We start from the raw sequence: 18,013 nt of genomic DNA on the forward strand, positions 1-18,013 counted from the left end.
GATATTTTCATACGATACTCGCGCTCTTTCTCTCTCTTTCTTTCTCTTACGTGTCATGATACCGAGAAGAAAATGCTGCGCTTCCGTACTATATATTTATACGAAGAGTTTTTTTTAGTGAGGAGACTATCATGGATGAAGTTGGCTCGTAAAATGTATCTCTTACGGAAAAAATATTAATTAGATGTGTACTAGGCGTTAAAATATAGCGAGTTATTATGCAAAAGTGTAGTACCGAAGAGTATTTAAGGGACGGACTCTGCAACATATTTGCAAATTGATTACTCTCATTAACGTTTAATTAAAATCTTTAATCGTCTTATGCAAAGCGACAACGAATTGATATGCGAAAGCGTACTTTTGACGCAGATGGTTTAAGGGAAATTGGAACTGGTTTGTAAATTAATCCTCCTAATTGGCCAACCGATCGTCTTACAGCGTATTTAAACCTGGCTCATAACTGTATTAACATTTACATCTATTTACTTTTTACGTTTTGTTTCTTTTTATTCTTCTTCGTTATAATTTATTTGTTCGTTAGAATTATTATCTCTCTCATCTCTATAAGTAATACTTAATTTATATATTTATTATTCCAATTAATATGTAATTAATTATCATTTTTTTCTACCTATTCTTATTATTTCTATTTAATTAACTACTAATCCTTACATCGCGTAAGAATTATAGTTATGGACTTCATTGTCCTTTTACTTATAAACTCCCTGCGAACTGTTTGATCTGTCTAGCTGATTAGCTTATCTTTCTGAAAGTCATATTATGCTTTATAGAAACAGCGTAATTCTTATTGCTCTCATAAAAATGTGCGGATTTGTGGCACATTCAGCTTTACGAATCCAATTAGATCCCACAGTATCTCTCAATAGGATTTCAGGCAAACACGTTAGATAATTGGTCCCGCGCTTTCTGATCCTTCCAGATGCAAGATGAATGGCGAATCGTGCGCACCATAGAGACGCCAGGTCGGCATAGAAATGGGCAACAACGGCAGCAGCTCCCATCAATATTGCGCGTCCAACGGGCCGTCGCAGGAGATTGCTGGACGCGGGTGGACGCAGTCTTTCCCCCGGGAGCTGGGGAGGCATCATCCTCAGCAGCCGACAGGACACAAGGTCCTGCCGGAGCCGCCCAATCAGCGACTACGCGCCACCAATAATGGTAGCATCATTCACAACGGGGGAACCATAAGCGGCCGCAGGCCGCCGGCCCTCACGCTTCCGCACGACCTTAATAAGGTAAGGATTCGCGGCGGCTTTTCGAGTCGCGCTGATGACGTGGCGTGCCATGCTCCTCGTGTGCCGCAAAATGCGAGCCGCCACACGACTGTAATTGTAGTTGTACACATCATCGGCGGGTGAGCAGAAATTTGTATCGCCAGGCATCACAGATTCTCACGCGATTCATCATTTTTCTCGATAACAATAATGCATATAGAGAAATGTTTGATACGTATAACCATTTATTTTCTTGTTTTATAACAACTGACAAAAACTGTTTTACTCTTTCATTTAAAAACTGTGTCGCTGTAATGAAATTTGATTGAAATTTGAAATGACAAAATTTTAATTAGAACAACACAATTTTTAAATAAAAAAGCAAGGAAACTTTTTAGTATCAGGTATCAACAAAATAAATGGTTATGAGTACCAAAACATTCTCTCAGTATGGCAGACAAGGACTGGATGATAATAATAGATTAGACGATACGTTGTTCATGAAGTTCAATCACGTTGTCAATGATTTTTACTCAGTATGTTGGAAACGTAACGTTATGTCTGATTTGTCATAATCTATTAGTCGTTTCGTTTGTGATAAACCAAGGACCAAAGAATACATTTTTGCGTTTTACACGAGACATATTATCATGTTTGTTTTCAATTCACTTCGAGGACGAAGTGTCTGCTTCGTCGGAACGCCTCCACGAAAAGATATGCTACAAACATGCTACAAACTGCTTCGATTCGGAGAGTGTGATATTCCGGAGCAATAAATGCGCCTCCGCAGTGATCGGACGGTCAGAAGTGTTCTGAAGAAAATGAGGAATAACAAATCTTTATTCTTGTAACAAAAAAGATTTTATTGGTAGGAAATATAAAAAGAATCGCAATTAAAAGCCAATTCGAAGTCAATTAATGGTATTCAGATGAATAATTATGAGAGTAGTAGTTGAGCAGTCGTAAGGTAGCATCCTAAATGCTAGGAGTAAAATCTTAAGTTCGAATTGCAATCGGTTCCATTTATTTTTCTATAGAATTCCTAATATAATATTTTTTGCCGTTTTTCTTTATATTCTAAGATGAAATTCTACATCTATCTGTGAATAACACATTGTTTGATTTTACCTCAACTATTTTTTATTATAATTTTAAATTCCACATATAAATGTGTAATTAATATAAATAATATCAATTTGTAAACTAGAAGAAGAATCTGATTGTATTAAGAAGAATTCTAGTTGAAAATGGAGAAATTTTGAATCTATTATAATTCTAATTGAGATATCAGAATTCTGATTAATATAATCAGAATTTTCTGGTTCGTCTATTTTCAACCAGAGATTTTTCTCACTGTACATCTAATTTGTACATCTAATTTTATCTATTAAATCCCAAAAATAAAGAAGGGAAATAAATGTATGTAGTAAATCTACATCTGTCTTCTTGCTTCACATATTTGCTTAGATGCAAATTGTATTTAGCCGAAAGTAAGAATCACGAAAAGATTAATATTTTTTGCTCTGAATTTTTTCAGCGTGAAAGTTTGTCTTCGCGAAATTACCGAAAAGATTGCCGAATTTTTCATTCCGATTCACCTCAATTTAATCTCCTGATTTCGTGCCTAGCTAGTCCTCCTTCTGTCTCCGCAGACAGAAGGAGGACTGGCGTTTCCATCGTCTAGAATTCTCATGCGAGGTAATGCATGAATTCGTCTTTTGGCCGGGCGCCATGTGTCGTAACCCGGTTAAGATTATTCTATAGAGCACCTTTTTACCGCGAATTCGCGAAATGTATCACACGGCCTTCATCGAAGCGGCTTTGTGCCGACGATCGCACAGAAACGACGGTTTCTCATCCGCCCCGCTTTGTCACGGTGCCCATCGTTCTCTATAACGCTTATTACGCGCATCAGAATGAAGTAAATCAACAATGTTCTAAGAATAAGTATTATACTTTACCGTTCTACCTTTATGTAATACTTAAGAGATAAAAATATTCTCTTAACCCATTATGCATATAATCGCTAATGAGAACTTTTATTATGAGAGGCAGACATAAATATTATATTTTGTTCATTTCCAGTTGGCGCATTCAAAGCGGCTGAAATCTAGGTCGTCGTAAATATAGTTAAACAATGCAAAGTAAATCAGAAATTCAAGTAGGGATTTAAGGATGTCCTGGTTTACATCAACTAAAAATATCAGCCACATAAGCCAATATCAGCTAGTAAAAAAATTTTATCGTAAATACGCCTTAAAATTGCATAAAACAAAACAGATTATTTGGCTTTTAATGGTATGAAGCGTAATTGTCATATTTCCTCCAGTTTTATGTAAATAATTTTTAAAAGTTTGTAGATTTAAATGAATGTTTGCACGAATTAAAGTTTATTAAAGTTTTATTAGAATATATCTATATATAAAAACATTGAATTTAATTCGTAATATTTACTTCTTCATTAAATCTACAAATAAGTACTACATAACGCAATTTTATACAAGGATCAACGTTGACAAGAAAATTAAATAACTTTTAAACCATAAGAAAATTGTGCTTAAATTTGCACAGATACTTAGATACTTATAATAGAACAATCTATGCAATTTTTATATTTTTGGCAATACTTTAAATTTTGACACATACATGTATATCTTTAAAAGCCCTGCCTTCTCGCCTTCCAGCAGGGAATATTTCGCAGCCGCAGCACTTCAGCATCGAACATCGGCGCGTCACGCAGCCGCAAGATCGAACACCATTGCTGCTATTACGGGAATGGGTCGAGATGTTGCATGGAGAACGAGATGCAGGAGCTCAAAAGATTCGGCAGCGAGCCCGATCTGCGGTACTCACCGATGGCGCGAGAGGCTGCACGCTGCAACGGGAAGCAGCAGCAGCAACATCAGCACGCGATGGAGCACCGGCATTGCGGAAGCGGGCATTATCCCGAGCGAGAGTGTAGAGAACGAGAGAGTCGGTACAGGGGCAAGAAGAAATACAAGGCTCCGGCGCCGCCGACGAACGGCGTCGTTGACGGATCGTCTCCGGATTCTTATAGGTAGGAATATTATGAATACTTTGCAACGAATAGTCCGTTTTTGTCTCGGGTTATCATTATTTAATTTACAAGCCTGCAGTCCCAAAGGTTCCATTAATAACAACTCTGTAGACATTCTTTCTCTTAAAGGAGTAATAATTATTTAAAATGAAATATATATATATGACATTGATAAAAATTGCTAATGTTAATCTTTTTTTATCGACTACACAAAAAGAACAATTTTGCTAAAGTATCCAAAAATATAGGTAGATACAAATCTGAAAATAATTTGGGATCATCAAAATAATTATGTAGGAAACTCAAGCATGATGAGAACAATGCACAAAATTTCGACATTCTAGAAATCACTTTGGGAGTCTTATATAATTATTTTGATAGTGCAATAAATTTATTTTCAAATAAAGTTAATAACTGAATTTGCAATAGTGTCCAAAAATAATAAAATAAAACAAATTAAAATGATATGAGATGTTGAATATAATGTTTATTTAAAAACGAAGAAATTCACATTTAATAATTAAATTTAAATATTTACAAGTTTGAGTTACACAGAGCTCTTCATCAGTATATTCATATTGTTAAAAATTACATAATGATTACATAATGATTACAACAATATAAATAAGGAAAAAAATAATAAATTAATACAACACGTCTAGAAAAATGTAATGGAGCAACGGATACATCTTTCTTTATATATTGTATATGACAAATAAATCAAGGTAGAGAGGTCACATTTAATCAATCAAATAAACAATGATAGTAAACAAAATAATAAAATTATTTTCAAATCTACATTAAGCTAAATTTTCTATAGATACTCCAGCAAAATCGTTCTTTCTATGTATATAAATTATATTAATAGAAAAAGAAAGTTTCTCTTTTTATACGTTGCCAGTCTAAAACATCCATGTCTCGATGTAGGAATGTTATTCTTAGGTGCAATGAATCCGGCCAGATTCGACCGAATGGTTGTCGCGGTGAAGAAGAGATCCAACCGCCACCGAGGCGGTCGCGTCTCTTCAAGACGCGAGCAGAGACGAAGAGAGCGCAGGTCAACTGGCTATCTTCTTCCTCGTTGTCGCAAACTCATGTTGTCACGGAACGCTGTGAAAACGGTGGCAGCGGGTTAGACAACGAGCGACGATGGCGAGGTGAAGACGGCCGCGTCGCCAATAAAGAGAATAGACTCGTCTGGCGCGATCAGAGTAATCATCTCCATCAGGATCGTTGGTGTCGGGACGAACATAGGCGTTCGCGTATCTTCGACGGCAAGAATACGCTACAGAGGAGTATGAGCAGTCCGGAGTTTCAAGCAGAGTTGATGCAGGTGGCCAGGAAGGTGCGCAACAAGCTCAACTGCGGCGGCAGGTCCTCCGTGGAGTCGATGAACTTGGAGCGTAATAGCGACACTGATCGGTGCACGAAAGAGTCCAAGATTGAGGAAGTGAAAAGGCCGGAAAAACGATCAGCGAGGAACGAGGAGAGTTGCCCTGAGGAACGTGTGATCGAAGACAGGATCGTCGAGGAGAGGCGACTGAACGATCGTTGTAATCGATCCGAAAATAAGCATAATGAGCGCATATATGACGAGCGCAAAGAGAATGCTCGCGATCTCGGAAGGACTAAGGACTACTTAGAGGGGAGGCAAGCGGAGGGTGTATCAGGCGGAAAGAGACGACTCGTCGAGAAATCGGCGATGTTCGATGAGCCCTCTGCGATGCATTCGAAAGAACCTCTTCGGAAAGGTCTGAAAGATCACTTGGACGCCGTGGGGCATTCCTCCGGAGAGAGGTTCTCGTCGGAGAAGCATCGAAGAGAACTTCTTGAGGATTATCAACGAGCCAAGAGTGTCACCAAGAGCCGGAAGTGTGAAAACACAACGGACTTGGGTAGAACTAGATCCGAGAGTCCGGTGAGACCTTATATCAGGGTTACAGATCCTCGCGGGCAGGGCTCTGGGAGGGAAAGCACGCCCGAGCGAACGAGCGAGGCCAAAGAGAGAGAGAAGGAGAGAGATCCCGATCGTAGATGGCGGAAGAGCGACGTTAGGAATACTGATGGCGCGTCGGATGAGAAGAGATGGTCCTGCGAACCTGTTCCCGTAACAGCGGAGAAGAAAGATGCAAAATCCAAAGAGAAGCTTGCGAGAAAACCAGAAGCCAAGGAAGTCGTCCGCGAGAAAAATTGGCACGTGTAAGTTTGCTTTTACATCCCGGATCAATTTATCTTTCACTCGCGAGTCACAGATGTATACGCGTGCATTGAGCGATTCCGGTAGTTATTTTCCTTATCAGTCTCGTGCGCGCGGATGCGTGTATGTACGCAATTAGTTTTCCAGTGACGACGAACAAGCGATAACTAATTTAACGCATTCATTCGTAATCATCACGTAAATATGATATGTTCTTGACTATTTCTCTAGATTGCCATTGCCGGAGAAATCCGCACCGAAGACCTTCTACTTTGGCATGGACGAAGCGTTGTCGAATGAGTCCCGAAATTGCGTGGATCAACACATGGAGCAAATCCAATCTAGGTTACAGTCCAGAGAGATCAATGGATCAATTGAATGTCATGACTACACGGACGATGTGAGTAACATAAATGTTCTATAAATCAAATTACAAGATCGTTGTTTGGCGTCTTTCTTCATTAAAAAAAAAAATAATAATAATAATTTGAAGATTTTTAACATAAGCGCAATTTTTAGGGGAAAAGCGGGACCGAGGACATTTCATTAAAATTGCGACCTACGTTACCTAAGAAACAACTGGAGATTCCACGATTTTCACCATCAGCAGCGTGGAGATTACTATCGGCTTTGGAAGCACCTGGCCCAACCATGAGCACAGCGAGCGAGGAAATTCCGGTAAATGCGCAAAGAATTAGAATATCTTGACAATTAGTAGTAAATAGTTAGCAAGAACTGCGAATATAGAACTGAAGAGATGTAAAATATTTAAATCGCTTCTGGTTAAACTATTAGATTGTTTGATGTTAGGTGATGTTCGAGGAGCGTATCGAACGTTTGTCGAGGCCGCCTCCGCCGCTGATTGTGCTTGGTCCGCGAAGCTCGCACGATAAGTCGGGCGATTCCGGCATATCCGGAGACGCTGGTGCGGCCAATGACGACTCGTTGGACGTCAGCACCAATACCAATAACAATCGATTGAAGACGCCGGCGACGAGACCGACATGGACCCCGCAGCAGGATTTAGGCGAGGAGTCTAGCAGTGACGCTGGGGTAGATTCGCCGCCACCGATGCCAACCCCAGTGAAATTCCCGCCCAGGGCGCATGTATTCTCGTTATCATTGCCGCGCGACGACAATCGTATGTATTTGTATAACCCGGATTTGAAGAAGGAGGGCTCGACTTTCAACTCGCTGCAGAAGCTGAAGAGATCAGTGTCGGGCGCCCTCGGACTCGGGCCGTTGGACCTAGAGAGGAAACGTACTCGCGATGTCCTCGACGACAACTGGCTGCTGTCAACAAGTGCCCCGACGTCGTTGCAGCACACTCAGATCACAGATGTGACACGATCCTCGCCATCCGGCTGGAAGCCTGGCTTTGATGACGAGGATGATGACGAAGTATTAGTGGAAGACTTAGAGGATCGTGGCGACTTTCCCGTGATTATGAAACCGCCCTCGTTCTCGTATTTAGCTTCCGGTGGTCATGTAATGTACCTGCCTGAGTCCAATGACTCTCATTATCAGACACAAAGTTTGAGCTACAGGAGCAACATGGCAGCGGAAAGCGAGAAGAATTCCGGTAACAGCTCCGGATCAAAGTATCGCAAGAACGGCGTGGATGAACTCAGGAAATCGAGTAAAGATATAGAGAAAAAGAACAAGCATCCCAAAGAATCAGTCATGTTAAAAGAAAAGCCTTTTGCGAATGAAAAAGTGAATAGATTTTCCAAATCGTGTGAGAACATTTCCGAGATGAAACAACGAAGTACTTCGCCCATCGGTGACCAGCAGAATTTGCAGGATGATAAGGAGATTGCTCCAGAAATCAAGACACCATTAAAGAGCAATTCGAAAGGCCGTAGATTTACATTCCAGAGTACTGTGCGGCAGATTGAGAGGCGCAGATTGGCGGAGAAACTATCGCGAGAGGCAGAAGCCAAGGAAAGACAGAGGAAAGGCGAGTTAGAGGCGATGCGTAAGGTAGAGGAGGAGTTTCAACGAAAACGAGCCAGAGAAAAGGCGAATATCAGGCAGCAACTTCGCTTGTATAGCATGGATGAAAATTTGAGGTAAGCTTTTAAATTTATACTTGAAATTAAATGTTTAGAACTCTTAGATATATTGAATTTTTCGATCAAATTTTGTGTTCAGTTTTAAATAAAATGTTTAAGACGTTATTCAAGCTTATATTAGATACGAAAAAGAACGTAGTTTTTTATGAGAATATAATGTCATTTAAACTCTTTTTAAGACAAACATTATTTAATTATTAGAATTGCGGAATATTTGTTATTAACAATCTATTTCAATTACAGTAGCTTACCCACCGTGTGGGACAGCTCTCAGTTATCTCGTGCGGACCCGGACGGCGCGCCATCGTCATCCGCGTCATCACCCACGTCAGTCCCACCGGCAAAACTGACGACTATACGAAAGAGCAGCGTCAGCAGCGATGAGTATTTGCGTAAAAGAGCGTCCAGCGTGGATTCGAGACAGCAACAGCAGCAACAGCAACCGAGGGAGTACAAAGATTATCGGCCAAAGTATTACGATTGGGCGCCCACCGACACGTCGTCGCACCTGGAATATAAACAGACCACGGTGCATCCTAAAGTGGTATGCGACATTCCCAAGAGCTCACCCGTTTTTGTAGACGCGCACGCGAACGTTTCTAAAACGGCGAATGTCAGTTCCACACCTAGATCCGACAATTACAGGTAAATGTAATAACGAGAGCGAAAGTATAATTTAAACTGAATAGCTTCTCAATAAATTCAAAAATTAAAAATTGAATTTCTATAATTCTATACTTGTACTTTTTTATGATATACATTTATATTTGAGATGTGCGCAATAATTTTTTGCAACAATCTAAAATATTTTTGTTTAAACTGAGTTAATAAAAAAACAGGGAAACATGTTATTTATAATTGGTTTTAAGAAAACTCAAATAATTTGGTAAAATGTTTTATTCTTTATATTTATCATTCAAAATGTTCAATAGAGAGAGAGGAAGAAAGTGAGAAGTGAACGCGGTGTTTTCATACGTGTTTTGCTACGCAAAAGGATTAAGGAGGGTAAAGGTCTCCTCCGCTATGCAATACACATATACAAAGTGTCTGTCATTCCGAAGAGTCTTTGAATTCACTTTCACTCATGTGCTCGCGGCCATGTTAGGCTCGCGTACAACAGCCCGCGATTGCGAGACGACTAACCGCTAATGGTGAATAATCTTCTAACGCATTACCCAACAGGAAAGATTTTGCTCATGGGGCTGTGGCGGCGAGATCTTCCTTAGCGAGCAGCGACAGTGAGCTATCGCAACCGAATACGAGACCGCATTCCAGGCAAGCTGTCAGCAAGAGCAAACCTATACGGTCTAGGTACGTCCGATACAATCTGGTCCCCTTGACTTCTGCTTGAGATAACGATTTCCCGCCCCTGAGAATGTTTCCCGAAATAATAGCGATGTCGACGCGAAATGCCTGCCAACGAGAGGTTTTCCTAGCTTTGAATGACGTCTATAATTTTATACATCCCGTATACTGAAGTGAGCGCGAACAATACATAATTCTTTTTCTCTCAAACCAAAAAAAGGTAAAATATAACAGATAATAATTTTCTTTATAGTTGTTTCCAGAATTGTTCCACTTCAAAGTAAAAAAATTAAAATTATTTTATTAATTTTATATATTTTTTTATAAACCCAGCGATGTGTTTACAATTCTTTGATATTATTCTTAAATGTTTTTTATAAACTTTTACAATATTTTTTTGTGCTCGTTCCAGTATGCATAAGAGTTATAGCTCAGTTCATTATCCCGATAATATAGTCGATATTCAGTGTGGCAGCTTGGCTTGCACTTCTGTTGCAAGTTAATGAATATGAGTATTAATGTTTGCTAAACATACAGTATTAATGAAATCTACTAATCGCACCCGTAGGTAAGAACTCGCGCATATCGTGCGACGACTAATTTTTGGCTTTCTGATTTTTTATCGTGCGCAGGTTTTAAGGTGGGCATAAAGTAAGTAGTCTTAACACCTCTAGTCATCTAACAACGCTTCATTAAACCAAGCCAAGCAAATATGGTCGCGCTTCTAACTACGTATTGGGCGAGGATGGCAAGCATCGTGCGAGAATGGATAAACCAACGCATCATAATTGTCGAACGCGTTACGTACGTTTGAAAAAAAGATCGTCTCTCCACTATATTGCGTCTTGGTTTATCTTCCAACGCGTTGAACGCCAGCCAACGTTCTCCGAGCCTTGCGTCTGTATAAAGACTATGCTAATATTTTACTAGATTCTCAACTCGCTTAGAATAGATGTTTGCCTTGGCGTTCAGCACGTTGACAAATACAGCAGAGACGTCTCACATGTGCTCGATCATAAAATATTGATCTTCTACAAACGGAAAGTGATTTTCCTTAAAAAAGGAGGGCTTCAAAAATTCTACAAAAATTTTATAAATATATAACGACTTTTATATCAATGGTTATATAAATTTGTTAAATTTGTAGAAATATATTGTAAATTTATGTAAAATCTTTGAAATTTTTTAAAACAGATATATTATTTAGACGGCTTTTATACAATAAAATTACTTTTATATACAAATTACTATATCGTTTCTATTGAATTCTTATTACAATGCTATTGTAATTAGAAATTCGTTACGAGTCGTGGCGTTCTCTGCTGATACCAAAGTAGGAAAAACGGGGAAGGGCTGTCGAAATAGAGCGAAAAGAGAGAGAGAGAGTAAGAAACGATTAATCAGGTCGGCTAGCCCAACACGCAGCGAGGAAGCCATCAGCACGGAGGACGAGATCCCGGTGGAACCAGTCAAACAGGAACGAAACCTTATGAATGGCTTCATATTGAACGGTGTGCAGCCTTTCGTGAGGGAGAAGAGCTATCGACCCATTTCTTTCAATCCCCAACCGCCTCCGCCTATTCCGAGTTAGAAGCCATACTGCGGATTTTAAAGAGTACTGTAGATCTTAACAAAACTGTGTAAAAAGAATTCGATGTATGTTATTCATATATTTTCTGGCGTACGCGAAATGTCGAATCTGAAAAATTTATTTTGTGGATTCTTCTTCGATCTATATTATATCTAAATTAAAACGAAGATAGTTAAGAGGTTTAGATAAGATCGACAATTTTGTGTACGTCAGCCCGTTAAATATTAAGCCGAAAGATTTTTACGAAACTTTATAAACAAAAATTTTATACCGTTTTACAAAGAAGTAATTTTTTTATACGATTTATAGAGAATGTTTTTCGAGAATCTCCCTTATTCTCTGCGAGCATACATAGCGCAAATGATCATTCACACACGCGGTGATCATTCTTCGCGCAGCATTCTACGTGAAGCTAATGTCAAGTAATATCTTTATATGATGTGTAACAAGTAACACGATCTAACTCCTAACCAAATGTGTTCCGTACGATTCTCAGTACGTTCATCTACTATTTATATTTTTGTCGTAAGTATATTAACAAAACAGAAGCGGAATCAAAGATTATAAGCTTATTCATGCGCGGCGTATCGTTTTATAAGCAATTATAAAAACACGTCGCGGGGAAAAATACCAATAATACCGGGTGTATACATTTACTCAAACAGGTTTAGGGCAGTATTTTGTAATTATGTACAGGTAACAACCGCAGGCAACTGCAAATATTTGCTCATGTAATGTAATCAAACAAAAGATAATGTTGTTATTAACTGAATGAATTTCTTCTTTTATCCCTGCCCCGTTCAATCTACATCTTCAACAAGATTGAAGTTATGTGTGTGAATCACACGCTAAGTTAAATAAAGTTTGCAATTTTCACATTAATATATAAAAAAAAAAATTCAATTCTTGTCTGATTAAGATAAATTTATAATTCTTAATTTCCGCATTTATATTATGTAATATATATAGTTTTCGACGTTTGTTTAAATTTCATTTGTTTTCGCGGACTTTGATCTCGCATTTAAAAGCATCTTGAAGTTAGACAAATAAGATACGACAAGCGCGGATTTCAGATCGATTGATAATCATTTGTTTTATTGTGTCTACTTGTTCACACATCTTAAAAAACTGAAGAGACGATAGAAGAAATGAATTCAAGAAATGAGTCAAATTTTCCGAGAAACGTTGTGCCATCAACTTCCTCTTTAGCTAATATGTATGTTCTTATTACTCGTTCTTATCATTCGTGTCTTAATAAAATTACATTTTATATAGATACTTAAATAACCAAATCTTTCGAAATTAAATTTTGCAAAGCGTCTATTACAAATTTTCTTGGCAGAATGCCAACAAGAAAACAGAATTTGCTATAGCAGAATACAATCGATTGAATACAGAATGAATCTATCAATAGATATGATGGCAGATCGATTGCAGAAGCCGAGCAAATCTGTCATTTCGTAATCATTTAAATGAAATAGCAGATTCTACAATGGCTGACTATGTTGATGAATAATCGAGCAAGGCAGGTCTTAAGAGCCTAGAGAATATTATTTTTTACGATAATCTTTTCTTATTTTTTATTTTTAAATATTTTGTTAATTTTTTGATTAATTCAACGAACTTTGCTAAACATTTCACTATAATATATTGAAATTTGCATTTTATTTTAATTTATCTAAGGAATAATAGGACTCTACCGAGGTTCGAACTGTCCAATTATGTACCTAATGCTTTTTGCCCGATTAAGAATTAATGAAGACACGGTCTGTGCCAATCTGCTGTAATATTCCTCTGGAAAGTTGCTATGTTGCAAAAACTTTTGCTTCCTGAATTGCTTTTCAATAATTGGTTGTATTCAATGATAAATAATATCGTTATTATATTTCATTAATGTATATTTTACTACAGACAAGTACACTTTGAGTCAATATTGAATGAAAGTAGCAGCGATGAAGAAGAACTCAACATAAATATTCCAGCATCGCAATCAGGCGTAGCGGCGCAAAAGCAGCAGAACATTAACGGCTCTACCGTGCAAAACGACAATTTTACGGATAGGGATGAGGCTCGTATCAAATTAATTTTGAAATTTTTTAAAAAGATCGCAATTTCTTTTTTCTCCAAATATTAATATTCCTTGGCTTTCTTTGTACAAAAAATACAACTCATAATTATGTCGGAAGTAAGCAAATTCTTGTTAATACGAATTGCGTTATTAGCGCATTTGATTATTGTTATTAATTGAGATTTTAGAGAGCCATTTCGCGTTCATATTTTGTGAATCTTATATAAATACAGTCTCATCTTCGCAGATCATTTTGTCGATGATCTGGTCGAGCAATCAATTGGGCGCGGCGTACTACAACATCCTCACGTCCGAATTGTTCGTGATGGATGATACTTATGACGACGGTGTTCATTTTAACATTGCGAAGACCCTGTACAAGCAATGTCAGCCGCGCTACGTCATCACGATCTCCGGCACGTCCGATGAGTTCCTCACGGCAATCGAGGCTCTGGTAATGTCGGAAATGTCGAGCGATCGGAGCAGGTTGTCGGGATTGAGCTCGGGGCCGTCGCAGGTCTCACTGAGGGTGATGCGGAAGAGGGAACACGGCTTCGACAGATGCTATCACAGAGTACGATGTCTCAAGCTCCGGTCCGAGCCGGCGAACGCCAACAACGTCGAGAGGCTTATCTTCCTGCAGGGCCTGTTGAACTTCAAATCGATCGTCATGATCCACGCGCTGGGTCTTCTCTTGATCTACATCGACCAGCATTGGAGTAATATCGCGTTAGATCCTTCCGGCAGGCCTGGCTTTGTGTCTCTGTCTAGCGTGACGTTGTGAGTTTCTTTAATCTAACGATAGGATTAAATACTTTAGGCACGATACACTGGTAGTAGTGGAGTTTAGTTTGCTGATCATTCCTTGGAGAATGTTGTCTTACGAGAGAAAGACCCGAGTCTTCATTAGACGTTAATTTCTGAATGTTTTTATTAATCCTTTATTACTCGCATGGGGTGTACAGATATCCTCACTTTACTTTAAATTTGATAAATGTTTACTATTATTTACATTATATTATGTTTAGCACAAATTATTTTTATACATATAATAATTTTAAATTATTATTATTATTATTTTATTTTTATAATAATTTAAATTGTTTTATGATAAAATTTTTGTTGTAATTTTATCTTTATTTAAAAAATATATAAAATATGCATTATCAATCTTTATAATATGGAGAATATTATCAATTTTTAATTTAATTATAAATCATCAAAGACAATGATAAAAATTGAGATATAATATTGGAATGCCAGAAATGTTGAAATGATAGCAAATAATTTCTTAGCTTGCTACCTGGAACGCGAGTAATGTAAGATTAATCGTGATCATACTCTCCTCCGAATTTATTGTAACAGTTTACAATATTTGTTGGCCGTCCCGAAAGACTTTCTAGCTTTGTAATAGATGGATGCTAACAAATTGCGTTTTATTCACGCATGGTCGTTTCTTTGTTGCACACGGGATTTCGTAGACGTGACATCGTCATGATAGATGATGACACTTACGAGGCGCTGAATATCGTGCATGCCAGACATCACCCGAGTCTTTTCAAGTGTGGCGATGCAGCAGCGAAGAAGCAAAGTGGCAGCTTATTCATCCTTCTGAATCGTTGCCAATCGCGACCTGGAGCACAATTTTTATGGCACGTTATCCTCTCGTCTTTTATATAACTTGTAACGTTATTATATTTTACAATACTCAGAGACTCTTTTATAGGAAAACGTTGCGACATCCCATTCGAAATATCGAGATTCTTAACGAACGATTCGAAGTCATCGAATTCTGTTTGAATCCGGATAACTACAGTATCGTGCAAAATCTGACGTCGTGTTTAAAACACGTTTACCGCTTGACTAACGTCATTCTGGATCGATATTTAGCGCAGCAAGCTAAAGTTTCTGATTGGCGACGATTGCATAAGGTTGTTATCATGTTTTCCAGTTTTAATCAGGCAGCTCAATAATTTACTTGCGATACCTATTCCTTACTCGCATGTTCTACATTCTATTTTGTATTTCATGTCGTAGACGGTTTCCTCTATAATTTACATCGCCGATATATGCGAAAAACACTGTAAAAAAGTAAGGCTGTTCGACAAAATCGTCAGCAGTATCACGAATGAAATACGTTACATCAAGTATTTCATTGAGTACATAGTGGACTTTGGTGCGAAAAGATCCGAGCATGATTTTATCGTACGCGCAAATGTGGATTCGCATTTAGACAATCGTAAGCTGATCTTGAACTTTTTACTGAACCCTGCTATTTTGTTCAAATTTATCAGGTATGTGATCACATAATTTAATTATTATATGATCTAAAAAATAAAAAATAAATTTTTTCAGAGAACACAAAATCTTACATTAACAACCTAATGCCTCTTTCCATCAATACAGATTGACTTTAATCCCAACTTACTATTTACTTTTTTCTAATTTTAAGAATTAGATTAAGTTAAATTGAGATAAGAAGTTAATCTACCTTAGTAGAAGCAGGCATAAGTCATCAAAAATGTCGTAAAAAATTTTTTAATAAAATATTAATAAGAAAATACTCTACTTTCTAAGACAAAAAATAAATCCGAACAAAATAGCAGAGTTACCCATACAGAACAGATCATTCTAGCAATGTTATATTGTAATAATATTGCTGTAAACTTCTATGCTACACGGATAATATATAATTTTTGAAAATTACATTATCATTGTACGGTGAATATTATTGCCGATTGTTTTCATTGCGTATTACATTATTCTCATTATCGCTATCGAATACAGTACACCACGTGAGAAGCACTTTGCCCGAGACCCTGACACAGATGGTAGAGAAAGACATGAAAGAGTATCTTCCGGCCTCGGTAACGACCTGCAAAATGGTGTACATACCGAATATCGGATATCTCCTAGCGATAACTGGATGGAGTCCGTCACCGGTCGATAATGTGGACTTGGAAAACCTAGAGTTCAAATTCGTCAGCAATAATATACGTTATTATAAGAGTCCCACCGCCAAAGGTTCTATTTTCTAATTTTTACAACAACTTTAAACTGTATGCACAATATGCATTTAAATGCATAATTTTTTTTTTGCGTCCGTTTAAAATTGAAATCGGTTTTTTAGAATTGGACGAAACTATAGGTGATATACTACTAAGAATAAATAAGAGGGAAAGTTACATTATGTTGAAACTTGTAAAGTATATAAATAAGCACGCTGCGTCGATCTTCAACACGATTCAATTGTGCGCCGAATTAGACACGTGAGTGAATTAGATATATTATGAATTTTACATATAAAGAAAATGTGCGAACTGACGTCAGTGATGATAAAAAATAAAAAGAATTATAATTAATTAGATAAAAGAAAAGATAAAACAATTATAATTAAAAGAATTAAACAGTTATAAGTGAAAATCAGACCGATAAGAATAAATCAAATAAGAGAAAGAATTCTATTTTCTCAGTCTAATACAATAGCTATTGCAATAAATCCACGTGTCTTGGTAGTCGAATTGGTAAGTCCACCTTAGAAAGTCAAGAGTTCCAGATTCAAACCCTGACTGAATACTAATACTTTTTGCAATAAGTCCTTTGCAACATTTTAAAATGCTTATTAATATTCGATGATCAATGTAGTTCGTAACGTTAGTTCTATTTTCCGTTTATGATTGCGTTTCAAGTCCAATCACAAACTAAACCGGCGCGCAGTTTATAGAACTGAAAAATGTATTTGCAAATCTATAATATATAAACAAATATTATTAAGCATTAAGAAACTATTTTCGTTTTGATCAATAATAAGATTTTTCCTGAAATTTTTATGAAAAGAATTAATATTAAAACGAAAGAAGAAGCTCTGAACTCCTTAGAGAAGACTCCTTAGAAGATAGTCATCTTCTAGTGTGGGAATGAAAATAAAGAACTCTGATTGGTCAATTATGCAAAAATTTGTGCTCCAGCTTATATACTCTTTTATAACACTTCTCGCGTTGTGCCGATCGTTATAGATTGCTGGCATTTTATGTGGTTGCACGAGAATACAATTACGTGAAACCGAACATGATGGATCGACAGATCATAGCGATAGAGCAAGGCCGACATCCCTTGCAGGAGTTTCTAACAACGTTTGTTTCGAATGACACTTATTCTGGAGACGAGAAGAGCCTCGTGAAAATCTTAACCGGCCCGAACGCCTCCGGCAAGAGCACTTATCTCAAACAAGTTGCACTGATCGTGTTCATGGCTCACATTGGCTGCTTCGTGCCGGCAAAATCAGCCACTATAGGAATAGTGACTCACATCCTGACTCAGATCACGTCTGTAGACAGCATTGCTCTAAATACGAGCATGTTTCTGCAAGATATGCGGCAGGTAAACTAAACGGATAAACATATGTATTGTACATACAAGACCAGTTTTAATTGGACTGAATGTAAGGCGTTATCTGCTAGCAATATTACCATAATTATACACAT

General features: G+C 37.7%; 1 protein-coding gene across 1 annotated transcript in view; it reads left to right on the top strand.

The window, feature by feature from the left end:
* Positions 1–18,013, top strand: part of LOC108748188 — a 99,961-nt gene that overhangs the window by 80,026 nt on the left and 1,922 nt on the right. The window contains exons 2-17 of the mRNA XM_018486217.1: positions 941–1,256; positions 3,920–4,293; positions 5,236–6,492; positions 6,722–6,890; positions 7,010–7,168; positions 7,301–8,562; positions 8,809–9,210; positions 9,748–9,876; positions 11,236–11,456; positions 13,787–14,309; positions 15,011–15,196; positions 15,256–15,460; positions 15,567–15,768; positions 16,317–16,553; positions 16,660–16,798; positions 17,546–17,909. Coding sequence (XP_018341719.1) covers positions 996–1,256; positions 3,920–4,293; positions 5,236–6,492; positions 6,722–6,890; positions 7,010–7,168; positions 7,301–8,562; positions 8,809–9,210; positions 9,748–9,876; positions 11,236–11,456; positions 13,787–14,309; positions 15,011–15,196; positions 15,256–15,460; positions 15,567–15,768; positions 16,317–16,553; positions 16,660–16,798; positions 17,546–17,909 — 6,090 coding nt within the window. The 5' untranslated portion in view covers positions 941–995. The remainder of the gene's footprint in view (positions 1–940; positions 1,257–3,919; positions 4,294–5,235; positions 6,493–6,721; positions 6,891–7,009; positions 7,169–7,300; positions 8,563–8,808; positions 9,211–9,747; positions 9,877–11,235; positions 11,457–13,786; positions 14,310–15,010; positions 15,197–15,255; positions 15,461–15,566; positions 15,769–16,316; positions 16,554–16,659; positions 16,799–17,545; positions 17,910–18,013) is intronic.

This window comes from Trachymyrmex septentrionalis, unplaced genomic scaffold, assembly GCF_001594115.1.
Source record: "Trachymyrmex septentrionalis isolate Tsep2-gDNA-1 unplaced genomic scaffold, Tsep1.0 scaffold213, whole genome shotgun sequence".
NCBI classification, from domain to species: domain Eukaryota; kingdom Metazoa; phylum Arthropoda; class Insecta; order Hymenoptera; family Formicidae; genus Trachymyrmex; species Trachymyrmex septentrionalis.